The sequence below is a fragment of the Budorcas taxicolor genome, chromosome 11 (genome assembly GCF_023091745.1).
Source record: "Budorcas taxicolor isolate Tak-1 chromosome 11, Takin1.1, whole genome shotgun sequence".
NCBI lineage: Eukaryota > Metazoa > Chordata > Mammalia > Artiodactyla > Bovidae > Budorcas > Budorcas taxicolor.
The window spans coordinates 133,380,224-133,406,516 of NC_068920.1; the positions used below are offsets into that span (position 1 = coordinate 133,380,224).

General features: G+C 47.2%; 1 protein-coding gene across 1 annotated transcript in view; it reads left to right on the forward strand.

The window, feature by feature from the left end:
• Positions 1–25,330, forward strand: part of DTNB (dystrobrevin beta) — a 238,797-nt gene extending 213,467 nt beyond the window's left edge. Inside the window, exons 17-21 of the mRNA XM_052649361.1 lie at positions 15,313–15,472; positions 16,270–16,359; positions 19,553–19,606; positions 23,224–23,258; positions 25,065–25,330. Of these exons, the coding sequence (XP_052505321.1) occupies positions 15,313–15,472; positions 16,270–16,359; positions 19,553–19,606; positions 23,224–23,228 (309 nt within the window). The 3' untranslated portion in view covers positions 23,229–23,258; positions 25,065–25,330. The remainder of the gene's footprint in view (positions 1–15,312; positions 15,473–16,269; positions 16,360–19,552; positions 19,607–23,223; positions 23,259–25,064) is intronic.
• The last annotated feature ends 963 nt before the right edge of the window (positions 25,331–26,293 follow it).

Sequence of the window (26,293 nt, forward strand, 5' to 3'; positions counted from 1 at the left end):
GTTTAAATTTCAACTCTCTTTTGATCTTTGGGTTTATGGTGAGTTTTAAGAGGTTGTTCTTCTTAGACAGTCTCAGGAATTTAATATGCTTTCCTCCTTCCACCCAGAAAGATACCTAGACACCTTGCCTCCACTCTTTTCAGCCTCGGATAAACCTTGTCTTCTGTGTAATTTAGTTCGAATTGAATAGGGGCAGAGTCATGAAAACCAAGAACCATAGCCTTCTCCCTGTTGCCAGCAGCATGATCACAGAACCTACCAATCCTGCCATTACTGTTTCCCATCCAAAGCAGTTAACCCCACAGTGCGTGACAGGTCATGGGTAAGCCCTGAGTTTCCTGAAGTGAAGTGGGAACAGACAGGTGTCTGCCCTCTGCAGAGGGACCTCAGGACAGGTGTTTTGGTGGCCCCATCCTTCCAGCAGACACACACCATAAATGTATACTAATGGTGTTGAGAGAAGAGACACATCATTAAACTCTCTGGCCCTTCTCTCGGGAGTTTAGAAGCCAAGTTCATCCTTAAAAGCTGCACCGCCCTTATACTCAGAGGTAGACACTTTGGGGAGGGAGGAAGGTTTCCAGGCATGTTCTTTACCTGTTTCTAATTCACCCCAGAGGGAACCGTGGCCTCTGCTTTGCTCACTGCCATGTGGCTTATCTTCTCTCCTCAAACCTGTTCTCCTGTGTGCTCACCTTCATCCCTGTGCCTGACTCCCCAGAGTCTTAGCTCTTGTCATATTAGGCAATTATTTTCAAATCTTGCAGCAGGACAGACATTGCAGCATCAGATAATCCCTCTCCTTTTACTTCCACATTCGATGAGACAGCTGCATTTTCCCAGCAGAGTCACCCATCAGCAGCAGCTCAAAATAGTCTTGGGTTGTTTTGGTTTGTTTGTTTGTTTGTAACTTTTTGTTAAAGAAACGAAGTCCGTTCTCTGTACATCCCAGTTCTCTGTATGTTCATGGTTGCCTTATCTAAATTTCAGGCTTGTAGTTCCTTTCTCCCAATGTTGTTTCCTTGGAGTTTTGTTGTTGTTGTTGTTTTTCTGAGTGGGCCTCTGAAAATCGGCAGCAAAGAGGCCAGTTTGTTTATTTTGAGTACACTGCAGCAAAATGAAGGTAATTGTCCACACAGGCCATCTGCTACCTGGCAGGTGTCCATGAGTCAGAGAGAGAAAAATGGAGACTCAAGTGTCTCCTTCTGTTACCATGATAACCGGTTAGCTCAGAGTTGTCACTGGGCGTGTGTGTGGAGGGGATGCTGTTAATAGTTGCTCTGGCGAGGGCATGAACTCTCAAGATCAGGCTTTTTGCCATGAGCCTCCCTGGGTTTGATTACCTGATGGTAACGTGTATCAGGGGAGATTAAAAAAAAAATTCATACCTGTTCCATCAGGAAAAAGAAGGGAAGGAAATAGTCTTTATGGAGCCCCTACTGTGTGCCAGGCACCCTGCCGGAGACGGCCGAGCGTGGCCAGGACAACACACACATCGTTTTCCTGCTACAAAGAGAGCCTCACCCCTTGTGCGGCCCCGCTCTCTGCCACAGCCTGAGTCCCTGTCTCACTCACAGTGTCCTCAAGTCACCTTCTCTGGCATTCTCTGCACCTGTTTTGGCTCCACTATTAGATTTGCACTCAAACAGAAGACTAAGTCAGAATCACCATATTCTCCTTTCTCACATTTTTCAGTTGTGGTGGAAATTAATTTCTGTTGCGTGGCCTCGGCAGTGGGACGTCTCATCTGATGCATGTTCCGTCTGACCTCAGAAACTTGGTGCTGGGGTGCCAGTGTGCTTAGGAGTCTCCCTGCAATGTAGGACAGTTAGAACACCCAGGCGGGATTTCCCCGGTGGTCCAGGAGAGACTCTACCTTCCAGTGCAAGGGTGCGGGCTCATGGGTTCAATCTCTAGTCAGGGAACTAAGATCCCACATGTCACAGGGTGCAGCCAAAAAAAACTTTTTAATAAATAAAACTTATTAAAAAAAAAAAGATGACAACCCAGGTATCTGTCTTAATCTTGTTACTAATTTATTTGTGACCTTGTGACCTCTCAAGGCATCTCTCTCTTCAGATATAGATAAATGCTGAACTGAAACAGAGCCTGTTTTCCTGGGATCATGAACCCTCTGACATGATGTGCATAACTTCCAAGCTCTTTTCTTGGAACATGATATGTAGCTTTCTCAGGGTCTTTGCTGATTGAGAAGAAGCAAAGGGCCAGCAGAGGAGAGAGCCTCTCCCATTGTAACGTTTCTCTAGCTCTGTCTTGCCAACAGAATTGTTCTCAACTACAAGGGACCTCTGTACTCAGAGAACCTGAGTTACAGGGCATTTCTTGTATTTAGTTATTGGTTGGACACGTGACTGGCCTGTGCTATGTTCAGGCCTTTGTAATAGGTTGTATTTCAAGAAGGTCCCACTGTCCTTGCCTCAGGAAACCTTAAAACCGGGGAGCATGTCACGAAGCCTCCCCAGGCTGACCTCCGCTCTCCCAGCAACTGAAACTCAGAGGCATGCAGCAGTTTGGGACCTTCACTGGACAGCTTATCCCCACCCGCTAAGAGACATTTGAGTAGTCCCTCCACCTTCGCTGATTTCTATGAGAGTGTCAGGTTCCCAGTAATCTCTAGGTTCCAACAGTGATGCTCCCCCCAACCCCCAATCGTGCCGCTGCTTCTAGATCTGTTTGTTCTGTGTGGAGGGGCACTCGGCAGTCTCCGCGGGGAGGGCCTGCCTCTTGGGACCCCGCTGGGCCTTTGAGACAGGGCGCTGTCACTCACAGCAGTGCTCCCATCTGCACCGACTTCAGTGTGTCTGTCTGGCACAAACCTGTCTCTGCGGAGGGCAGAGAATGAGCCGTCTCTACCCGGGCTGCAGGTGCCTGTCAGCGAGCTGGAGCGCTGCCATGAGCCCTGCGCCTCTGCCTCCAGCTGCAAGTGCTCCAGACACTCCACTCTACTTAGGGAGTTAGAAGGACCTTGTTTTGAACCGTCTCCTTGAGACAGCCCCTCCTCTGCCCCCAGCAGCCTGCTCTCTGTACCTCCTCACGGGCTTTGCATGCAGGGGCTTGAGGGCGGCGTCTCTGTTGTGGACTCTGCTCATGAGAAAGGAAAATCAGAAGCACAGCAGCCTCTGTGACCCTGAGGTGGCCGCCACGCGTCCCCAAAGGACGAGCCTTCACTGACAGGGTGGTTGTAGCCAAGACCAAGCCTTGGTGACTCAGCATTTCTGAGATGAGGCAAACTTGGTGAAGGCCAGAGCATCACCGAATTTTGCATCTGAAAGATGCTTCACAGGTCACCGGTGAAGCCACTCAGTTTGCAGATTAGAAGACTGAACCCCAGAAACACTGAAATGCGTATGCTGTGCTATCGACAGAAAAGCCCAGGTCCCTTCCCACCGAGCCTCAGTGCCTCCTTGGCATTCATCCAGGGCGAGAGTCAGATTCCATCGTGGTGTCTGTGGCAGCCCCTCCTCTACAAGTTAGTGGAATCGCAGCCGAGAATTGTCTCCAGGTCCCGTCGTCATCAACAAAGTAAAGAGGTTGAAACTTTCAGCCTCAGGACAGGCTCTTATGCTGAGGGATTTACACACATTCTCAGATCAGGAAGAATTTTTCTTGAACCCGTATCCTCACCTCTTCTCATCCATCCATGGTCCTCATCCCAAGGTCTTTGGCATCTCATGAGGGCCTGTGGGCCTGGTTGCATCCCCAGATTTTCCCTCCTACTCCCTTTCCGTCAAATGCTCTTCAGATGTGGCTGATCTAATAATGTATACAGAAAAAAAATCAAGCTTAGCACCTAAGTTATCCATGGCTACACATACACTGAAAGTTAATGACTTAGAAGAACAAACAACTCACAGCTTCTGTGGGTCAGGGGTCCAGGCGCTGTTTAGCTGGGTTCTCACAAGCTGAGGTTCAGGGTTTCTCACAAGGTTGCAGGCACCTCAGGGCTCAGCAGATCACATCGTTGTTGCCAGGATCCCTTGTGGGCTGTAGGATTGAGGGTCACAGTTCAAGGCTGGCCTGATGGCTGGAAGCCACCCTCAGCTACTTGCCAGGTGAGCCTCTCCACGGGGCAGTTCACAAGATGGCAGCTGGCTTCCTCAGTGTGAGCGGGGTGAGAGGAGGAGAGAGCACATGTGGACAAGACAGAAGTCATGTCTTTCGTCAACCAATCTCAGAATGGTATCTCATTGGCCTGCTTCAGTTAGAGGCAGTCACTGCAGCCAGCCCATGTTCAAGGGGAGGGAATTACGTCAGACGGTGACTGCAGGGAGGGAGGGTGTCACTGGAAGGCTCCTCAAGGGTCTGCCCACCACAGTCAGTTACCTAGTTAAAGCATTTCACATAAAGCTTTATTGATGGCGATAGATTTAGTCCTCCCTGGAGCTCATTGCCCGCTCTGGCTCCGTTCCCGCTTTCCATTACAGAAGGAAAAGGGTCAGAAACTTGATACACCTCCTTGTCGTTTAACAAATATTTATTAAGCCTTTACATGTGGTAAGCACAATGGTAAGGAAGATAAATTTGAGAGGTGAGATTAATGCCGTGCAGGGGTCCGAGGGAGGTGACAGTGAAGCAGTCAGCCGGAAAGCCAGTGGGAGCTGGTCAGACACATGGAGGGGGGTGGTGCTCCTGGCAGAGAGAATAGCAAGTATAGAGGCCTGAAGGCAGGAGAGAGGGCTGTGCTTCCAATATTTCAATAGATTGTTGTTCTCAGAACCGTGCAGGAGCAGAGTCAGTTGACCTCCCTTGCACCAACATGTACCTCATCCCAAATCAACCCTATCCTGATCCCCCGCCTCGGGCCTGGCTGAAGTCCCTGCATATTGGCTGCCTGTGACTTGTCTCTCTGCTGGGGCCTTGGGGACGTACTGGCCCACAAGGATGCCAAACCAGCATTGTTCTGCTGGACCCAGAATCCACAGAGGGTTCCTGACAGCTTTGTCCTAGCTGTGTTTTAATCCAGCATAACCCTAAAGCCAGGGACTGAAGCTTGAGATCCATGGAGAAAATTTTGCCCTCCCAGGGGTCTGAGAAGAGCTTTTCTCTTTCCACTGCTCCAAACAAAGACAACATCAGGAGTCTGGTTTCTATCTTCCTCAGAAAGCATGTCCTGGGCAGTGATCCCAGGAAGGGGGGCTGATTATTTTCAAGCTGATGGTGGGCAGTAGGATTCATCTCCTGATCCTACAGTTTTAGCCACATGTGGCTGTCTACTCCGTCCATTCCTCTTACCTCATTCCCCATCATCATTTTCCTGTTAAACTGTTTGCAGAGGTTCCGTTTCATGTTCTTAAAAAGCAACTTACTTGTTCATCTCCGATCTTGGGGCTCTGACACTCAGTCCTCCGGCAGTGATGCTGGCTCCAATCTCCCCGAGTGAGGTTTATTGAGTCCTTGCCACACGGTTAATGCTGGGTTGGCCCTTCATACGGTGAAGTCAATTTGAGTTTGACAGGCCACATACTTAGGGGGTGAAATTATTTGAGTGGCTTTAGTTTCCCTCTTGCGTTCTCACTTTCTGAGCTGAGCACTTAGTCTGGGCATTTCAGGCAAACTCTGAAGTCAGTCACTTCAGAGATTTTTTTTCTGGCTGAGCTGGGTTATGATGCACCAATTTTTCTCTAGTTGTGGTGTGCAGGCTTCTCTTATTGTGCAGCACAGACTCTAGAGCTTGGATTTAGTATTTGTAGCATGCAGGTTTACTTGCCCTGTGGCATGTGGAATCTTAGTTCCTCAACCAGGGAACCCACGTTCCCTGCATTGGAAGGTAAAGTCCTAACCACTGGACCGCCAAGGAAGTCCCAACTTCAGAGATTCCTAACCCTTTTCCTGCACCCAAAATGAACGCTGCATCCTGGAGGCTTATACAGGGTGCTGTAGAGTCAGTGGAGGAGTATCCGCAGCTCTGAGGCGACATGTTGCTGGGGCCATCATGTCCTTTGCTAGTGGCCGGGCCATGTTCTCGCAGGCAGCAGCCCCCATTCTGTGGCTAAGGCATCTGAGTTCAGAGACTCCCCCAGCATCCAGGCTCCACACCTGACCTCACTGATGCTCTGACTCCTCTGTGACTGAGGGACAGCTTTGGGCTCATTGCTTCTCACAGTATCAGCCTATTGATGGCATGGGATCCTTCCTTGAAGCTGCTCAGGCAACCCAGGAAGCAACTTTTATTCTGTTTCCTTCCACCCTGGGAAGGCCCAGGAAAGGCTCAGGCACTGCCAGGATCCACCACTTCCGTTGTTCCCTGCATCCTCCACTGTGCCAGCTTAGGACTTTCCTATAAAGCCAGGCCTCTGCATCAGCCTTTCCTGCCTTCTCTGCAGATTCTCTCATCTTTTCCTCAGTTTCCTTATCTTGTTTGGATTGAGACTAAAACTGCTAGGTCTGGTGTTCATAAGTACCTTCAAACTGGGTTGAATCTTATGCTCTATTATTTGCCCCCTGGCTTCCCTGGTGGTTCAGTGGTAAAGAACCCACCTACCAATGCAGGAGACGCAGGTTTGATCCCTGGGTTGGGAAGATCCCCTGGAAGAGGGCATGCAACACTCCAGTATTCTTGCCTGGAGAATCCCATGGACAGAGGAACCTGGTGGGCTACAGCCCATGGAGTTGCAAAGGGTCAGACATGACTTAGTGACTAAGCACACACACATATGCCCCCTCTCCCATAAAAATATCCAAAACGGCAGAGGCTGATAATAGTTATAGGGTGAAAGATGATTGTTTCCCAAAATGCAGTGATTAATAAGTGAAAATGTAATCTAGCCAAAACGGGACTCCTAAGGTGTTTATAAACTAGTTGGAAAGAAAAGATATATACCCTGAAAGAAGAAGAATAAATGTTTTATAGCCACAGACAAAAATAGAATATTTCACAAGATAGAACATTTGAATTGTCAATGGAAGATTATTATAAAAGTTAAATGGTGGTAAAGACATCAAAAAAGATTTTTATAGTATTCCATTATATGAATAAGCCTCATTTTGTTAAGTCATTTGCCAGTCAGTGGACTTTGGAGTTATTTCCACTTTTGGCCTATTAAATTGTTGCTAATGAACATGTGTGCACAAGCTTTAGATGAGCATATGTCTTTATTTCTCTTGGGTATGTACTCAGGAGTGAAATTGCTAGGTCTTATGATAAGTTTGCATTTAACATTTTAAGAAACTGCCAAACTGTCTTCCTAAGTGGTTGTACCATTTTACGATTCCGTCAACAATGCACAAGGGTTTCCGTTTCCCCATATCCTTGTTAGTCTTTTTGATTGTAGCTGTTTCAGTGGGGTAAGTGGAATCTCTTTGTGATTTCGGTTTTCATTTCCCTAATGAGTACATATTGAACATTTCTCGTGTAATTTTTACCTTATTTTATATCTTACTCCGTGAAATGTATATTCAAGTCTTTGCCTGTTTCGTAATTGGGTTGTCTGTCTTCTTATTCAGTTACAAAGGTTCTTTATATGTTCTAAGCACAAGTTCTTTCTTATAGTTTATTCTGTATTTATTTCAGCTTTCAGTTCAGTTGCTCAGTCATGTCCAACTCTTTGCAACCCCATGAATTGCAGCATGCCAGGCCTCCCTGTCCATCACCAACTCCCAGAGTTCACTCAGACTCACGTTCATCGAGTCAGTGATGCCATCCAGCCATCTCATCCTCTGTCGTCCCCTTCTCCTCCTGCCCTCAATCCCTCCCAGCATCAGAGTCTTTTCCAATGAGTCAACTCTTCGCATGAGGTGGCCAAAGTATTGGAGTTTCACCTTTAGCATCTTTCCTTCCAAAGAAATCCCAGGGCTGATCTCCTTCAGAATGGACTGGTTGGATCTCCTTGAAGTCCAAGGGACTCTCAAGAGTCTTCTCCAACACCACAGTTCAAAAGCATCAATTCTTCAGCACTCTGCCTTCTTCACAGTCCAAATCTCACATCCATACATGACCGCAGGAAAAACCATAGCCTTGACTAGATGGACCTTAGTCAGCAAAGTAATGTCTCTGCTTTTGAATATACTGTCTAGGTTGGTCATAACTTTTCTTCCAAGGAGTAGGCGTCTTTTAATTTCATGGCTGCAATCACCATCTGCAGTGATTTTGGAGCCCCCAGAAATAAAGTCTGACACTACTGTTTCCCCATCTATTTCCCATGAAGTGATGGGACCTGATGCCATGATCTTCGTTTTCTGAATGTTGAGCTTTAAGCCAACTTTTTCACTCTCCACTTTCACTTTCATCAAGAGGCTTTTTAGTTCCTCTTCACTTTCTGCCATAACGGTGGTGTCATCTGCATATCTGAGGTTATTGATATTTCTCCTGGCAATCTTGATTCCAGCTTGTGTTTCTTCCAACCCAGCATTTCTCATGATGTACTCTGCATAGAAGTTAAATAAGCAGTGTGACAACATACAGCCTTGACGTACTCCTTTTCCTTTTTGAAACCAGTCTGTTGTTCCATGTCCAGTTCTAACTGTTGCTTCCTGACCTGCATACAGATTTCTCAAGAGGCAGGTCAGGTGGTCTGTTATTCCCATCTCTTTCAGAATATTCCACAGTTTATTGTGATCCACACAGTCAGAGGCTTTGGCATAGTCAATAAAGCAGAAATAGATGTTTTTCTGGAACTCTCTTGCTTTTTCCATGATCCAGCGGATGTTGGCAATTTGATCTCTGGTTCCTCTACCTTTTCTAAACCAGCTTGAACATCGGGGACTTCATGGTTCATGTATTGCTGAAGCCTGGCTTGGAGAATTTTGAGCATTACTTTACTAGCATGTGAGATGGGTGCAGTTGTGCAGTAGTTTGAGCATTCCTTGGCATTGCCTTTCTTTGGAATTGGAATGAAAACTGACCTTTTCCAGTCCTGTGTCCACTGCTGAGTTTTCCAAATTTGCTGGCATATTGAGTGCACCACTTACACAGCATCATCTTTCAGGATTTGAAAGAGCTCAACTGGAATTCCATCACCTCCACTAGCTTTGTTCGTAGTGATGCTTTCTAAGGCCCACTTGACTTCACATTCCAGGATGTCTGGCTCTAGATGAGTGATCACACCATCATGATTATCTGGGTCGTGAAGCTCTTTTTTGTACAGTTCTTCTGTGTATTCTTGCCACCTCTTCTTAATATCTTCTGCTTCTGTTAGGTCCATACCATTTCTGTCCTTCATCGAGCCCATCTTTGCATGAAATGTTCCCTTGGTATCTCTAATTTTCTTGAAGAGATCTCTAGTCTTTCCCATTCTATTCTTTTCCTCTATTTCTTTGCATTGATCGTTGAAGAAGGCTTTCTTATCTCTTCTTGCTGTTCTCTGGAACTCTGCATTCAGATGCTTATATCTTTCCTTTTCTCCTTTGTTTTTCGCTTTTCTTCTTTTCACAGCTATTTGTAATGCCTCCCCAGACCGCCATTTTGCTTTTTTGCATTTCTTTTCCATGGGATGGTCTTGATCCCTGTCTCCTGTACAATGTCACGAACCTCATTCCACAGTTCATCAGGCACTCTATCAGATCTAGGCCCTTAAATCTATTTCTCACTTCCACTGTATAATCATAAGGGATTTGATTTAGGTCATACCTGAATGGTCTAGCGATTTTCCCTACTTTCTTCAATTTGAGTCTGAATTTGGTAATAAGGAGTTCATGATCTGAGCCACAGTCAGCTCCTGGTCTTGTTTTTGTTGACTGTATAGAGCTTCTCCATCTTTGGCTGCAAAGAATATAATCAATCTGATTTTGGTATTGACCATCTGGTGATGTCCATGTGTAGAGTCTTCTCTTGTGTTGAACATCAGGAAATTCATATAATTGACATATAAAATTATGAGATATTTAAAATATGAAGTGACTTAAATGTATACATGGTCAAAGGATTTCTCCATCTAGTTTATTAACACCTATGCTGCTAAGTCACTTCAGTCGTGTCCAACTCTGCGACCCCATAGATGGCAGCCCACCAGGCTCCCCCGTCCCTGGGATTCTCCAGGCAAGAACACTGGAGTGGGTTGCCATTTCCTTCTACAATTAACACCTTTATCACCTCACATATTTATCTTTTGTGTGTGTTAGAGCCTTTAAGTTGTTCTCTCTTAGCAAATTTCAGCTATAGGATAGTATATTATCAACTGTCGTCACCATGTGACATTAGATCTTCAGACCTTATGTTTCAGCCAAAAGTTTGCACCCTTTTCCCAGCCTCTCCCTACTCCTCTAGCACTCAGCCCCTGGCAACTAGTTTGCTACTCTCAGTTTCTGAGTGTGGGGTTTTTTTTGTTTGTTTTTAGGTTCTGCATAGAGATGATACCTTGCAGTATTTGTCTTTCTCTGTCCAGTGTTTTTCACTTACCATAAATAACAGCAGGATTTCCTTCTTTCTCGTGACTAAATAATATTCCATTGAACATACATAATACATCTTCTTTATCCATTCATCTGCTGATGGATGCTTATTGTCTGCGTATCCTAGCTATCATGAACATTGCTGCAGTGAACAAGTGTGCATGGAAATTCAGATATCCCATCAGAATCCTGTTTTCATTTTCTTTGGATATATACCCAGAAGTGGGATTATTGGATCATATGATAGTTCTGTTTTCCATTTTTTTTAATTATGGATATTTTATGTGTTTGCTGTTGCAGCTCTCGCGCTTTCCTTCTAGTTGCTGCTGGTGGGGACTACTCTTCTTTGCAGTGCATGGACTTCTCACTCTGTTGGCTTCTTGTTCCAGGGGCTTCTCTTGTTATGAAGCGCAGGCTCTACAGCACACGGGCTTCCGTAATCATGATGCATGGGCTTAGTTGCTCGGCAGCATGTGAGATCTTCCTGGACCAGGGATTGAACCCCTGTCCCCTGCATTGGCAGATGGATTCTTAACCACTAGACCACCAGGAAAGTCCCCTGTTTTCATTTTTTGAATGAAATACTCAATACTGTGACTGCACCAGTTTACATTCTCACCAGTAGTGCACACGTGTTCCCTTTTCTGCACACCCTCACCGACACTTGTTATCTCTTTTTTTATATTTAAATTTATTTATTTTAATTGGAGGCTAATTACTTTACAATATTGTATTGATTTTGCCATATATCAACATGAATCCGCCACGGGTGTACACGTGTTCCCAATCCTGAACCCCCCTCCCACCTCCCTCCCCATAGCATCCCTGTGGGTCATCCCAGTGCACCAGCCCCAAGCATCCTGTATCCTGCATCGAACCTAGACTGGCAGTTCATTTCTTATATGATATTATACATGTTTCAATGCCGTTCTCCCAAATCATCCCACCCTCTCCCTCTCCCACAGAGTCCAAAAGACTGTTCTATACATCTGTGTTTCTTTTGCTGTCTCGCATACAGGGCTATTGTTACCATCTTTCTAAATTCCATATATATGCGTTAGTATACTGTATTAGTGTTTTTCTTTCTGGCTTACTTCACTCTGTATAATCAGCTCCAGTTTCATCCACCTCATTAGACCTGATTCAAATGTATTCTTTTGTGTTTTTGATGATGACCATCCTAACAGATATGAGGTAATATCTCACTGTAGTTTTGTTTTGTGTTCCCCTGATGATTTGTGACGTTGCGTACTCTTTCATATGTACCTGTTGGCCATTTCTGTGTCTCCTTTGGGAAAATGTCTTTTCAGTTTCTGTGCACATTTTAAAATCAATTTTTTTTTTCAAAATTGTATGAGTTCTTCCTATATTTCGGATATTTACTCCTTATCACACATAGGACTTGCAGATATTTTCTCCCATTCAGTAGACTGCCTTTTCATTTCATTGATGGTTCCCTTTGCTTTGTGGAAGTTTTTTAGTTTGATGTAGTTTCACCTGTTATTTTGCTTTTGTTGCTTTTTTTTTGGTATCAAATCCAAAAAATCATTGTGAAGATCCACAATTCCTTTATCAGAAATAATTTACAAATATTTTCCCAGTCTGTGGCTTAGCTTTTTTATTTTTGATAGTGTGTCTTTTTTAGTAGTTTTATTGAGCTATAAATCATATACTGTACACTTCATCCTTTTAAGTGGTTTTTAATATAGTCACAGAATTGTGCAACCATGATCCATTTTAGAACATTTCCCCTCCCCCAAAAAGAACCCCAAACCCATTAGCATTCACTCCTCATTCCTCCCAGGCACCCAGTCCCAGACAACCACTAATCTACTTTCCATCTCTATGGATTTGCTTATGCTAGACACTTCATATAAATGGAATCACACAATATGTAGTCTTTTATAACAGTTCTTTCACTTAGCATATTTTCAAGGTTCATGCATGTTGTAGCATGTATCAGTACTTCATTCCTTTTTATTGCCTAATCATATTCCATTGAAAGAATGTATTACATGAATTATTTAAATTATTTGAATCATTCATCAGTTGATGGACATTTGGATTTCATTTTTTGGCTCTCATGAACACTTGTGTACAAATTTTTGTGTATACATAGATTTTCATTTATGGCCAGTATATACATGTAAGAGTGGACTTGTCACAATATTTAAACTTTTGAGGAACTGCCAGACCATTTTCTAAAGCAGTTGCACCATTTTTACATTCCTTCCAGCAGCTTATGAGAGTTCTGAGTTTGCCACATCCTAGCCAACACTTGTTGTTATCTGTCCTTTTATTATAGCCATCTTAAGAGTATGGTTGTGAAGTTGTATCTCATTGTGGTTTTGATTTGCATTTCCCTAATGGCTAATAATATTGAGCATATTTTCATATGCTTATTCTGTATTGGCATATTTTCTTTAGAGAATTGTCTATTCAGATCCTTTTCGTATTTTTAAATTACCTGTCCTTTTTTTGTCGTTTTAATTTTTAAGTTACTTGTCCTTTTATTATTGAATGTAGGAGTTCTTTACATATTCTTTTTAAAAAATTAGTTGTGTTATTGAAATAAAGTTGATTTACAGTGTTGTATATGTATTCTTAATATAAATCCTTTATGGGATATGATTTGAAAAAATTTTTCCCCATCCTATGAATTCTTTTTTCACTTTCATAAAGGTGTCCTTTGAAAATAGTTTTTAATTTTAATGAAGTCTAGTTTATCTGTTTTTTCTTTTGTAATGTATACTTTTGGTGTCAAATCTGAAAAGTCATTGTCTAATCTTTTCTTCTAAGAGTTTTACAGTTTCAGTTCTTATATTTGGTATGGTGCATTTTGAGTTAGTTTTTGTATATAATGTGAAGTAAGGGCCTAATAAGTTCGTATTTATTTGCATCATGGAAAGCTCTCAAAAAAAAGTATGCTAATTTTGTTGTATCAGTTCAATTCAGTCACTCAGTCGTGTCCGACTCTTTGCAACCCCACAAACCATAGCACACCAGGTCTCCCTGTCCATCACCAACTGCCAGAGTCTACCCAGACCCATGTCCATTGAGTCGGTGATGCCACCCAACCATCTCATCCTCCGTCATCCCCTTCTCCTCCTGCCTTCAATCTTTCCCAGCATCAGGGTCTTTTCCAGTGAGTCAACTCCTCATATCAGGTGGCCAAAGTATTGGAGTTTCAGCTTCAACATCAGTCCTTCCAATGAACACTCAGGAGTGATCTCCTTTAGGATGGACTGGTTGGATCTCCTTGCAGTCCAAGGGACTCTCAAGACTCTTCTCCAACACCACAGTTCAAAAGCATCAATTCTTAGGCATTCAGCTTTCTTTATAGTCCAGCTCACACATTCATACATGACTACTGGAAAAACCATAGCCTTGACTAGATGGCTTTGTTGACAAAGTAATGTGTCTGCTTTTTAGCAGAAGTTAAACACAACATTGTAAATCAACTATGCTTCAATAAAAAAATTTTTAAAGCATACTAGATGATAAAAGCAGATTACCAAATGATATGTGCAGTATGATACCCTTCATGCAAAATTTAAAGGCATGAAACATCATATATTATTCATAACAACATAGGTACACATAGGTAAAAAGTTTCACACAAAATCTATGATAATGGCTGCCTCTGAAGGGAAGGGACTGAAAAGAATTAGTAGTCAAGGGGTCTTCAGATTTATCTGCAGTGTTAGAATAAATTTCACACAATATTAAATATCAATTTGAATGGTCTGTTACGTTGTACTTTTAAGCTTGCCTTGTATTTTTCAAGTTCCTCAGATTAAAATACACAGACACGAATCAGAGCAAGAATGATGGAAAACAGACCACTTCTGCTCGGTCCAGCGCTCACACTGGGTGAAGCTGAGCTGAGGCCCCCCGTCAGCCTGTTCGGGGCAGCTGATTCTTTCTGTATGTGGAGTTTCTGAGCCAGCTCCCCAAAGATAATTATCTTCCTTTGAACTTATTTGCACACTTTGGCTTGTATTTCCCAGTCTTGCTTCCAAAGAGAACCCTAGTCTTTATGCCACCCTCAGTTGCCCTTCCTCTAAAGAGCCGTGGAGCCCATATCTCAGCCGACTCCCTTTAACTGGAGTTTTAAAGCTTTTATCCCGTGGCTCCCAGCTTTCTCCAAAACTGCACCAGAGCCTTCCCACGGAAGGCTCAGTGTCCAAGTAAACGTGTGTCCATTCTCACCCAGTCCCCACAGAATGGCTCAAAGAAGACTGCACTGTGTGCTTGACGAGGGCAGCATGACAGGCCAGATGACTCGGCTTCTGAGAACTGCCTGCGGCTGGGCTCCTGACCCGCGAATTCATCAGGCACGTTCCCTGCAGCCCAGCAGCTGCAGAGGTGCAAAGCGCATGTCATTGCCCTGGGAGCAGAGGGCTTGTTCCAGCATCTCCCGCTGACAAGCTGTGCAGCCCTGACACAGAGCTCTTACTCTCTTCATCCTTGTCTTTCTTCTCTAAAATGGATACTACTTGAGTCCTTATGAGGCTCAAATGAGATGATGCACATGAATGTGTTTGCAAACAGAAATGAAAGATGTTTGCATGTTATTTCCCAGCTGTGACCCCAGCCCCTCCCAAATCCTCCACCAGCTACCCCGCTCCATCTGTCCACCTGGAAGGCCCTTCTACCCTCCCTCCCTGAGTACGCCTCCACTTTCCCTCCGCTTTTAGTTTATTCTGCAGTGTTCTCGCTGCCTCGTCTTCTCCTCCCCCTTGTTCTCTCCCCTTCTCCCTTTTTGTTTCCCCACTCCTTTTCTTCCTCTCTCCAGTCCTGGAGGCAGCCTGACTCTTTTCTTTCAAATCTGATCATGCAGTGCATTGCACCACTGAACTGAAGCCCTAGGTTGGCTCAGGTTGACTGAGAAAAAGCACTTGCCCCTTCCTCAAAGAGTTAAGGCGCAGGAGATGACAGGCTTTCTCTCTTTGATTCTCCCAGGCTCAGGCCACAGGATCACCGCATACATCGCCCACTCACGGAGGCGGACGCCCCATACCCATGCCCGTGCGCTCCACCTCTGCCGGCTCCACCCCCACCCACTGCCCGCAGGACCCGCTGAGTGGAGTCAGCGGGGACATGCAGGAGGCCTTCGCCCAAGGTGAGTTCAGGAGCAGAGGAAAATGAAGCGCTAAAGGGGTTTGGAAATGTGGACAAGACTCCTGCTGTGGTTCTCCCCATTTTCTTTTGTGTGCTTAGCTTTCAATGATCAGATTTTCATGTACAGTAAAAACAAGTGTTGTGCTGGCCCCTTCTCATTCGATGGGCTGGTCTGCAGCGGGAGGTCTGCAGGCTTGTATGTGTGCGAGGGCCAGGCCTCCTGGGTTTCTGTGCTCTTTTTGAGGAGGGTTGTGGGAAGTGCCTTGTCCTTTGGGCTTTGCCTCCTCCAGAGGAGTTGGATGGAATCATTCCCAAAGTTGAGTGCTCGGCCTGCAAAATGTTTAGAGCAAGGAGGAGAAGGAGTCTAGAACTCTGAATCTGACCTTGCTGAAGGCGCCTTGTCTGTGGAGTTAATGGCCTGCCGTGTTCTGTAGTGGGTGGAAGACGAGGCTGCTCAGGAGGTCTTGTCTTGTCTCGGGGCAGAGACGAGAGCAGGGAGGTGGAGCTGAGAGTAAGTCCTGGCCGAGGGTTTGTTCTGCAGTCCACCTCTTTGATTGTGGCTGAGAAGCGTGGAGGTGACAGGGTCCTGCCTTCGCAAAGGGAAGAGGGAGGAGAACCACGACCTTGGGCACCAGTGCCTGGGAGCAGGCGGAGCTGCTCGGCCCATCTTCCCTTAGGAGTCCACACTAAGTCCCGGGGCCGGCCGACTGAGGCATCTGCTCAGCTCTGTCTCTCCCACCCCCATCACCATCACCCACCTACCCACCAGGCATCGCCGTCTGCTCTGCCTCTCCTCAGGTACGAGGAGAAACCTCCGCAATGACCTGCTGGTGGCTGCCGACTCCATCACCAACACCATGTCGTCCCTGGTGAAGGAGCTCCACTCAGGTGACGCCCAGAGCTCCCACCCAGCCTCCCGCCTCCCCTCCTTGCCCCTGCCTTCCTTGCCACCCACCCACCGCGTGGTAAAGCGCCTCCCTCATTTCACCGCGCGGCCTCCTTGCTTTCCAGGAACTCTCTGGATGCCTTCCCCTGTGAGCCTGTCTCCCACACGTGGTCACGCACTTTAAGTTTCTCTTAAGAGCACGCCTTGTGGACCAGACACAGTTCTGACTTTAAAGGAACTTGGCTCCGTCGGGCCCCTTCCTCACTTACTGTGTCTTCCACCTGGACTTCCTCCACAGCTGCTCTCTCCCTAGGCCTGCTCGGCTGTCTCGCTTGGAGCTTTCCTGGACGACGGGGAACCGAATCAGCCACAAAAGCTTGTGGACTTCCTCCCACTGCCTTTCTGCTTCTCCTGTTTGATTTGGTTTTGAAACCCTATTCTTTCCTTTTGTCCGTGACGAGGCTCTGGTTTCCCTGGAGGTTCATGACCTGAGTCTGGTGCTTCCTCCACTCCACATGTTCAGTCTTATCTATGACTTCTTTCTCAGTCTGTCTCACAGCTATTTCCCATGATTTTCCCAAGACCCTTACCTCATGGCATATTTCCCCCTCCATGAAACCCAAGAGGGGGAGAAAAAAAAAATAGGCCATTCCCATATCATCGTGTCTGCAAGAATTCCCATGATTGAATCAGTTTTGAAGCCGCCAGATATTTCACTAATTTTTTTTATGATGGTCAGATTCCCATATTTTATATTAAACAAACAGGTTTCCTTCCTAAGTGCTGTGGGTCACTCATACAGGTGGCCCTCTTTTGTTTCCTTTCACCTAATATCGTGCTTTTGAATACCTTGAAGTAGCTTAACAAGGTTGTTGAGTAAAGATATAAAGCAGTTTTTCCATGAGCTATTCAGACACACGTACTTACTCAAACATAATACATTGAAATCATCCATCCATACACTTAGGGAAGGCAAGCCTTGAGTAGTCCTTCAGACCTTTATAGGTGAAACCATACACTTTTAGAGTTGTCATGAGACAGGCTGAGGTCTGGCCAATGGCTTTGCTCTCAGATCTGCTGTTTTTGCTTAGAAAGGGATAAGGTTGGTGTTTCCAGTACAGTTGATAAGATGTCAGTTCTCCTGTTGAGGGAGCAGGATGGTAACACCGTCCCCATTCTGGTACCATTTCTCAATCCCTTTTAGAAGCACTTTCCCCCTCCACACACACACATAAACAGAAGACGAGACTGCCTTTGAGATGACCTCATGGGTGATCAGAAAGTCCCTTCCCTTATATAGCTCCCCACCAATGCCAGAAATCCCACTTTTGGAGGGAATTTCTTAGGGGATTTCAGGCCATGGAAATTAACCACAGTTGTGCCTCATGGCTGCTTGTTAGGGTTTGTGCAAAATACGTGGTTCATGAGCTCATCACATGAGTTTGAGGAGTAACTGGACATCATTAAACACAAAGCACATAGAGACCACACAGCTTCTTAAAAAAGTAAGTGTATGGGAATACCCAGCCATCTCTCCTGGTAGGAAAGGATGGTTTTAATAAAGCTATGTAATGTATTTGGAAGGTACCTCAGAGATCACATTGTCCGCTCCGCTTACTTTAATTTTTTAATGTGGAATCTTAGTTCCCTGAGCAGGGATCAAACCCACACCCCCTGCATTGGAAGCACAGAGTCTTAACCACTGGACTCCAGGGAAGTCCCCCACTCCCCTTACTTTAGAAGTGCAATGAGTGATTATCAATAAAGAGATTTGCCTAAAGTTATTCAGCTGGAAGGGGCCAAGCTGGTCCTAGAGCTTAGGTGTGAACGTTAAGCTGATGCTCTTATCACTGCACTGCCCTCATCCCCATGCAGGACAAGGGGTCGAACCTGCAATCCCACCAAGACCTCTTTCATGGATGCTTCATTCTCCAGCGCCCTGAAGTCCATGGTAGACGTGGACTGGGTCCACATCTGGCACAGTATCTCTGTCAGACACAGAAGCAAACTCCTTTATGTGCAAGGCTGCCAACTTCTCAGTGAGTGGAGGAGCCTTGCCCAACACCAGCACGTTCTTACTGTCACTGTCGAGGTTCTCATGGGGACGAGACTAGTTGCTCAGATTATCTTTATGTGTATCATGGACATACTGTTTATATCCATAGCTTATGTTCCTCATCTTTTTTGAAATTTTTGCACGAGTAATGGACTCTTTAGAGTTGAAAAGATCTCAGAAGCTGCTTAATCCAGCTTGCTGCCCGGTTTAAAAGTCCTCTGTTTGAATATTTCCAATGAGCTCATTCATGACCAGTTCTCCTCCTTGGGGAGTGCTTGCTTATCAGAGAGCCAGAATCTGCCTTTCTATAATGAATTTATTCTCATTCCACAACCGCCCCAGAAGCTGCCAGAGGGAGCTCAGTCCTTCCTTCACGTTAGCCTTTCCAGTATTTGAAGGCAGACAGTGTGGCTCTCCCACAGCCTCTCCTCTTTAGGCAGCTGATCACCATTCCCTCAGCCATTCCTCACATGACACAGGTTTCCCTTGACCATCCCGCATGTCCACACCAGGTGTAGCCAAGTGTTTCAAGGCCCCACTTCAAAGTGAGTTCCTGGGACTGAGCACATCTCCAGATCACAAGTCTGGTCTTCCACCAGTGACCCCCTCCCCCTCCCCAAAACAGTGAGCCACCACCTCCCCGGTCAGGCCTCTTGGGAAAGCAGCCTCAGATGGCATTAGCTTTTTTTTCCACATTGCCACTTGGCACTGTTCAGTCATTTTAAGTTTGTTGTCTGCTAAAACCTCTAGTTTGTTTTTTTTTTTTTAATGGAAGCCAGTGTTCATCTAGTTATTCCCTGCTGTACATTTTAATGGTGCTTTTCTTGAACCTGAGTGCAAGGTATTCACCATATTGCTAGTAGATGTCATCCCTTAGAGAAACTAGCAACAGAGCCAGGAGCTGGGTGGGGGTGACGTCAGACTGCACTACTCCTCTGAGCCCAGGGCCTATGGGGACCTGATGCTGCACCATGTGCCATGCGGGGCACAGACCAGGTGACCGCAGCACCCTTGGAGGCCCGCAGCCAGGACCCTTTAGCTAGGGTTTCATCCCTAGCCTGCTAAGCGCCTTCCTTCTCCCTCTGCCTATGCTTCTACTGGCAGAAGGGTCACTGGCCTCCTTGGACTTGTTTTCACAGCAGGGGAAGGTGCAGAGGAAGAAGAAGAGAAGATGCAGAATGGGAAGGACAGAGGTAAAGGCAGCTCCACAGGACCCCTAGTCTGATGGGGGCCAGAGCCCTAGCCCCCTCTCCCTTTTGTTCCTTCCTTCCTGCCGCCACCTTTCCCCAAAGCTTTCAGACCCCTGCGGATCCTTCTCCCAGCCTTTCCCAACTGGCCACCAGGTTTTTCCCTAGAGGTGTTCTTGTCAGTGGATCAACAAAAAAAAGCTTCCTGGTTTCCTGACACTATGAAAGATGGATGGAATGCAGGAAGTGGATATGAATAAAATGCCAAACATGACCCCTTGCCTCAATTTAGGATAGAGTTTGGAGAGCAAAATTAAGATACGCAAAATAGGAGGTAAAAGGAAGTGGCAGGAAAAGTTAGTCATCAAACTTTAAGTGTAGGATTATAAACACAGGAAGGTTTCTTAAAAGGCAGAGATTATTGTGGACAGAATAGCCAGATGGTTTTGTGGCTTCTCAGAGTAATTAAAAGCAATAGAGAAAAGGTATCAACCCAGGACAGTAAGGCTTCCTCATTTTATTGTATATGAAACCTTCTTAATAACTTGTTATGTTCAGAGAGCTGTGCTAGCTGATTTCCATGTATAATCTCATTCATCCCTCAACAACTCGGTGAGATATGTAATATAATGATATCTCCCATTTTACCAGTGAGTAAATAGGCTCAGAGAAATTTAGATCGAACAGCTTACATGCATGCCAAGTCGCTTCAGTCGTGTCCAACTCTTTGTGACCCTATGGACTATAACCCACCAGGCTCCTCTGTCCATAGGCCTCTCCAGGCAAGAATACTGGAGTGGGTTGCCATGTCCTCCTCCAGGGGATCTTCCTGATCTAGGGATTGAACCCGCATCTCTTAACGTCTCCTGCCATCAGCAGGCAGGTTCTTTACAGCTGGCACCACATGTGGTAAGGGTTGGATTTGAACTGAGTTTTCCTAACTCTAGACTTCATGCTCTTAATCTTCATGTTTCTACAGTATCCTAAACAGATATTACAATTCTCTTTGGACATTTGAGAGTCAGCTGTTATTTCTGTGATGTTTTTAATACATCTATTGCTGGCTTCTTTCAAGATGTGAGCTCCCCAGGACAGAGACTTTCATCTGTTTTGCTCAGTTGTATCCCCAGTGCCTAGAACAGTGGCCAGCATGTTGTAGAATGTCAGTAGATTCACAAACATAAGGAAATAGGGTGGCATGCAGGAGAGCACTTTGTTAGAGAGAGAGGCAGGTGGCTACCCTGAGGATGCTGAAAGTGGAACATGAGCGGGAGCTGGCCCAGCTTGCTCAGGTCCCTGTTGGAGGCTGTGCACTTAACACACTCCTGTCTAATTCCATGGCTCCATGAGGAAAGGATTCCAAAGACAAGGCTAAGGGCGGTTAAACAATGTGTCCAGGTAGTAATCGCCGGAGCCTGGACTCAGCCCAGGTGTCTCTAACATCAGCACCCATCTTTAGTCTGAGCGGACTGGAAGACCAAGTGCAATGAAAGAAGTCTTAAGAAAGAGTGAAGAGAAGTGGATACAGAAAAGGAGGCTGTGATGAGAACAGGGGAGCATCTCAGAAGGGGAAGGTCCAGAGCACTTGCCCATAGCGGCTCGTGTGGATGAGAGACAGGGGTCTTTGGAGTTTGTCAGCAAGGACACTGGAATCACCAAGGATGAGTCAAGGGAGGAAAAACATACTCCAGGTACTGCAATCATCAAGTGAGTCTGAGTAAGGCCTGGGAGAAAGTGGACAACAGCTATGATGTATTAATGAGAATGATGTATTTGGCATAAAGCTGTCAAAAGGTCAGCAGTAGAGGGCAGTGGTGTTTGAAACGTCTAGAAATGCTGCAGAGAAAACTGACTTTTGCATGCCGATGAGGGACTAGGAAGGAGGCAGGAGAGCTGTACTGCAAGAGGTGGAGAGAAGAGGAGACACACACAGATAGATTGACGCTTATGTAAACACACCCTGCGAACACGTGCATGCACGCACACAATCCAGTCAGATCCCGGCTTTCATGTGGAATGTTCTTGGCTGAAGACATAACAGCTGCTGCTTTGGCCTCTCCCCCCTTGTACCCCCCCTTCCCCAGTAGTTTTTCCCAGGGCCTCTCCCCAGTCTCCCTTGCTCCCCCAAAGCACACAGAAGACTGCCCTGGTCGCTTGGGTCTTGCCCTGCCCACAGACTCTAGCCTTAGGCCTGACTTAAGTCTGGACAGAGGCTGTGTCTCACACACGGACTGGGCGTGGTTTCCCGTGTCTGGTACCTGCTGGCGTCCGGGACCCTCTGTCTTTGCCCCTGTGTTGCCCGGTCAACATCTCTTCTTTCTGTCCCTCTTGCTTTGTATATCTATGTGAAATCTTGTTGTGAGAATGCCTGAATTTCCATTTCTGTGGTTCTTTTAGGTGCCATCCCCAGGGGGCAGAGTGTTAAGAGTTGGGGTGAGAGATGGGTATGGTTTAAAAAGGATATTTGGCTGTCAACAATGTATGAGTCCCAGGATAGGCCCCTGTAGCTAACATGTGGCTGTTACGTAGGTGTAGGTCTAAAACCAAGTGTTTTTATGGATGAAACTTCTGTTTCTCCACCATGATCTAGGCATGAGATTTTATTAATACTGTAGACCAAGGTGGCAATAACTGCTGTCACCTAGGCATTAGAGAGCAGTAACTTACCAACCAGAAGAGAGAAAGAGTGGCTTCTTCGGGGTTGAAATCATGCTGACATAATATAAGCACAACCAGGTCAGCACCCCATGAGGCATAGTCTGCTCAGTGGAAACCATGAGAGCCAAATGGACACTTTTGAAGAACCCATGACCCAGCCCGACTTCACAGCCACATTCACCCTGGCCTCTCCCTGCCCACCCTGGCTTCCTGTCCGGGTGCATCCTGGGAAACGATTCTGCTCCACTGTAGGAGTGCCCTCCCCTCACTTTGGGTGGTCAGTCCTTGTAACCAAGACCGTACAGATGAAACACAGGCTAACATAACTTCCCCATGTTACTTCAGAGCCCTCAGCTGCTACTCCACAGCCTTGTTTTATGCCCCGGTGTCCTTCAGAATCACCTCTCCCAGCATCTGCCATCATGGTATTGAGAGCTATAAATCCAGTTTGCATGCTTAATGCTGGTACATGTCTGGGAGACTGACAGCAGTGGTCCTTGGTAAGAATAGATACAGGCTTTTGACAGTCCAGGAGATGGTTCAAGATTTCAGGGTGAGCAAGAGTCTGATTTAGAGTCTCCAGCAGATGCATCTGCAGGAAGGAAATATTGCTCTTTTCAAAGTTTAAGCCATTTTCACCTTGTTCACTTTCAGAACCACGTGGGCTGTGCCCTCTGATGTAACTGCTCCCTAGGTTGAAGGTGGATTCCTTTCCATTTTCATATGATATATCTTCCTCCTGAGAGACATGTGTATCCATAGCTGCATTAGGTCAGTCGTAGTTGCTGGTTGTAGGTCATGTGACTTCCCCCTTGTTTTCAAACCTGGTTGGAAAAAGTTGATCTAAGAGGAGACAAAGAGCAAGTCCAGGAGCCCATGGGTCGGGGAGGCCCCAGGAGAACCCCTGGGTGGCAAGGAGACCCCGACTGTGACCTCCATCTGTCGTTTGTGTCTGTGCTGCACAGGTTAGCGGAGTAGCCGGGCCAGAGAGGAAGCGTGGGTGAGTACAGTGTTCCCTGCCCTCCCCCACAGCCCACTCCCTCCTCCCTCTCCTCCATCACAGTTCCCAAGCCAGAGCTGCCCCGACACACGAGATGCAAGTTGAAGTTTCCTTTACAAGCGCCGCTACACCTCCTCTCTTTGTGAAACTACTTCAGCACACCTGCTTGGCCCCACTTGCAGACCCTGGCCCATCCAACACTGCTCTGAGCCTGGGCTTCAGGCAGGTGTCACCTGTGTTGGGACGCAGGTGGCAAAAGTCACTTCCCCGGGCTGCCTCTCTTTTCTCCTTGCTTCTGATTTCCCCACAGCCTCTGTCATTTTTCTCCAGATGTCCAAACCACCACCAGTGCAGGGTCACACTAATAACTCCATAAAGTCGTTTCCCATGGTGCCTGGCCAAGCTGCACCTTCTCACTTCCTAAAAAAAAAAAAGGAAAAAAAAATTAATAAAAGTTCAGATTTCCTCACAGACAAATGCACATTGCCTTTAGAGTTAGCCTCTCATGTTTTTCCATCTTAGGACCTTAACTCTTATCTAGCTCCAGTTCTAAGGTATTGCAGCTTCTAGGTCTGCACTGAGAGCTAAAAGGAAGGAACAAAAATACTTGGACAACCAATCTGTTCAAGAGAAGAGTTCTTTCAAGGATAGATGCCTTTGGTGCAGCCTTGAGATTCCTCTTTATTTTTTTAGTCTTTGCTTCCCTCCCCTCCCCCCACCTCATGTGTTTAAAAGTTAGGCCATCTTCCTCCGTTATAGATCTTCCAGACAGAAAAGCCAGGGTTGCAGCCCACGGTACAGAAAAGGACCTTTCCCAGGCCCTCCTGAGCGTTCTTGTCCTGGAGCAGCTTCCAGACCTTTCCCTGACAGCCTCGCTTTTCCCCATCTGCACCGGGCCCTGGGTTCTGTCTTGCTTGCCCTCCCGGACCTGCTTTCTCTGGGTCTCCCTCGGCTCAGGGATCGGGCAAGCCGAAGGTGGGCAGTGCCTGAGCTGTGGAAATTCTCTGGCCGCCCTGGAAATCACAGAGCCTCCCAGGCTGGGCAGGCTTGTCCCTGTGCTCACTGCGCATGCGGGCAAGGCCCTTCCTGAAGCAGGCTGTGGCTGCCGCAACTATGAGGCAGTCAGGAGCTGACTTGCCCTTGGGGAGCCTGCCAGGGCCCCTCTCCCCAGGGCACACAGGAACTGGGGGACAAGGAAAGGCGTGTCCACCAGCTGGCCCACCCCTCTTTGCACACAGGAGGAGACTAAGGCCCACCACCCAGGGGCTTGGTGCCAGCCCTGACTCCTCTGCCACTAGTGCTGTCCTCTGACCCTGGGAGGGGGTTTTTGTGAGAAACTCTCAAAGGAGGGAGAGTTTCAGAAAGTTAAGGAAAAGCCTAAACGCTCAGGTGGACTCTTGAGTTCTGCTCACTTTATGTGTGAGGCTGAGGCTTTCTCCCCTTCCATCCAGGGCTTCTCAGCACATCACCAACCTCTTTGCCCTTCCCTTCAGTCACAATTCTTCACCCCATGAAACCACCACTTTCCTTGCGCTGCAAACACAGTTCTTTCTTTCCTGGAAACATTTCCTGACCCTGTGACCTAAGCAAGGACTCCAAAGACCCAAGATACCCCCAGAAAAAGAACACTCGCTTCCCTAAAAGGGGGTTGTGAGTCCTGTCCCTCTTCGAGTGTCCTGAGTTGACAAGGTAAGCAGCCGGACAGCGCCATCCCCGTGCATCATCCGGTCCCGGCCGATGTTAGACGCCTTTGCCTTGAGACCCTGCACCAGTGCCCGGGAGTCACCGTGCATCTGTCCTGCACAGGCACAGGGGACGTGGAGCGAGCTGGCACCGACCGACTCGAAGAAGGCGAGGTGTTCTCCCAGAGGCGCATTCCTGTCCATCTGCTGCTGCACACCTGGACCAGGCTTGCAGGCTGCCAGACGTTACCACCTGCCAGGGAGAGGGGAGCCCAGGCCGGTGGGAAGTGGGAGGGACCGCCGGTGCCGCCTCAGGCGCACCCCCCACCCCACCCTCGCACAGTCCTGCATGAACTAGCATCTTCATCACTCTCCTCCGGGCATGGTCCCATCTCTGCAACGGGAATTTACTGGAGGTTGAAAAGAGAAACGAATCTCGTGTGTGTGTGTGTGTGTGTGTGTGTGTGTGTGTGTGTGTGTGTGTGTGTGTGTGTGTGTGTGTGTGTGTGTGTGTGTGTGTGTGTGTGTGTGCGTGCTGATGGAGTTCTTGCTGGAATTTACTGGAGGTTGAAAAGAGAAACAGCAGTCGTGTGTGTGTGTGTGTGTGTGTGTGTGTATGTGTGTGTGTGCACGCGCGCGCACGCGCTGATGGAGTTCTTGCTGGCATGTCGCCAGCACGCGGGCTGCTTCCCGGGATGGGGGCACGAGTTTCCTCCCGACCTTTGACCTTTAAAAACCAACAGGTTTTCTTCCCTCTGTCGTGCAAAGACAGCTTCAGGCTCTGCTCGGTTCTACAGACATTCACACCCTGGCCACAGGGCTAAAAATAGCCTCCTTCCTTTCTCTCTCGCTGCTTACACTTCCGCCCGATTCGACGCCGCTGCGCTGCAGCCCGGGCGGTAAGCGGGAGCAGAGAGCGAGCGAGCTCTGCCCCTGCAGCCCCGACGAGTCCTCCTCTTTCTCCACCTCGTCCTCTTTCTCCTCGTTCTCCACCTCCTCCTGTCGCTGCAGGAGAGCAGGCGAGCGGGTGTCGCGGAGCTGGGGCGGCCAGGCGGGACGCGCTGACCGGTGACCGCCAGAGGGAGCGCCGTCCGGGGCGGGGGCCTCGCTCGCGCAGTCTCTCCCATCTCCCGGTGCCATCCCGCTCCCGCACACAGGCTAATCAATCCCAATTCCGGGTGATTTTCATTTATTCCCCCCCGGCCCCTGGGCTCCAGGATGTTATTTTTAGTAGCAGAACTGCTATAAATATTTATAAAGGGCAGTGAGTGGAATGAAGGGAGAGGCCTCACTGCCGACTCTCGCCTCCCCCCACCCCCAACATGCACTCCCGCTGCAGACCCCGGCCCGCTG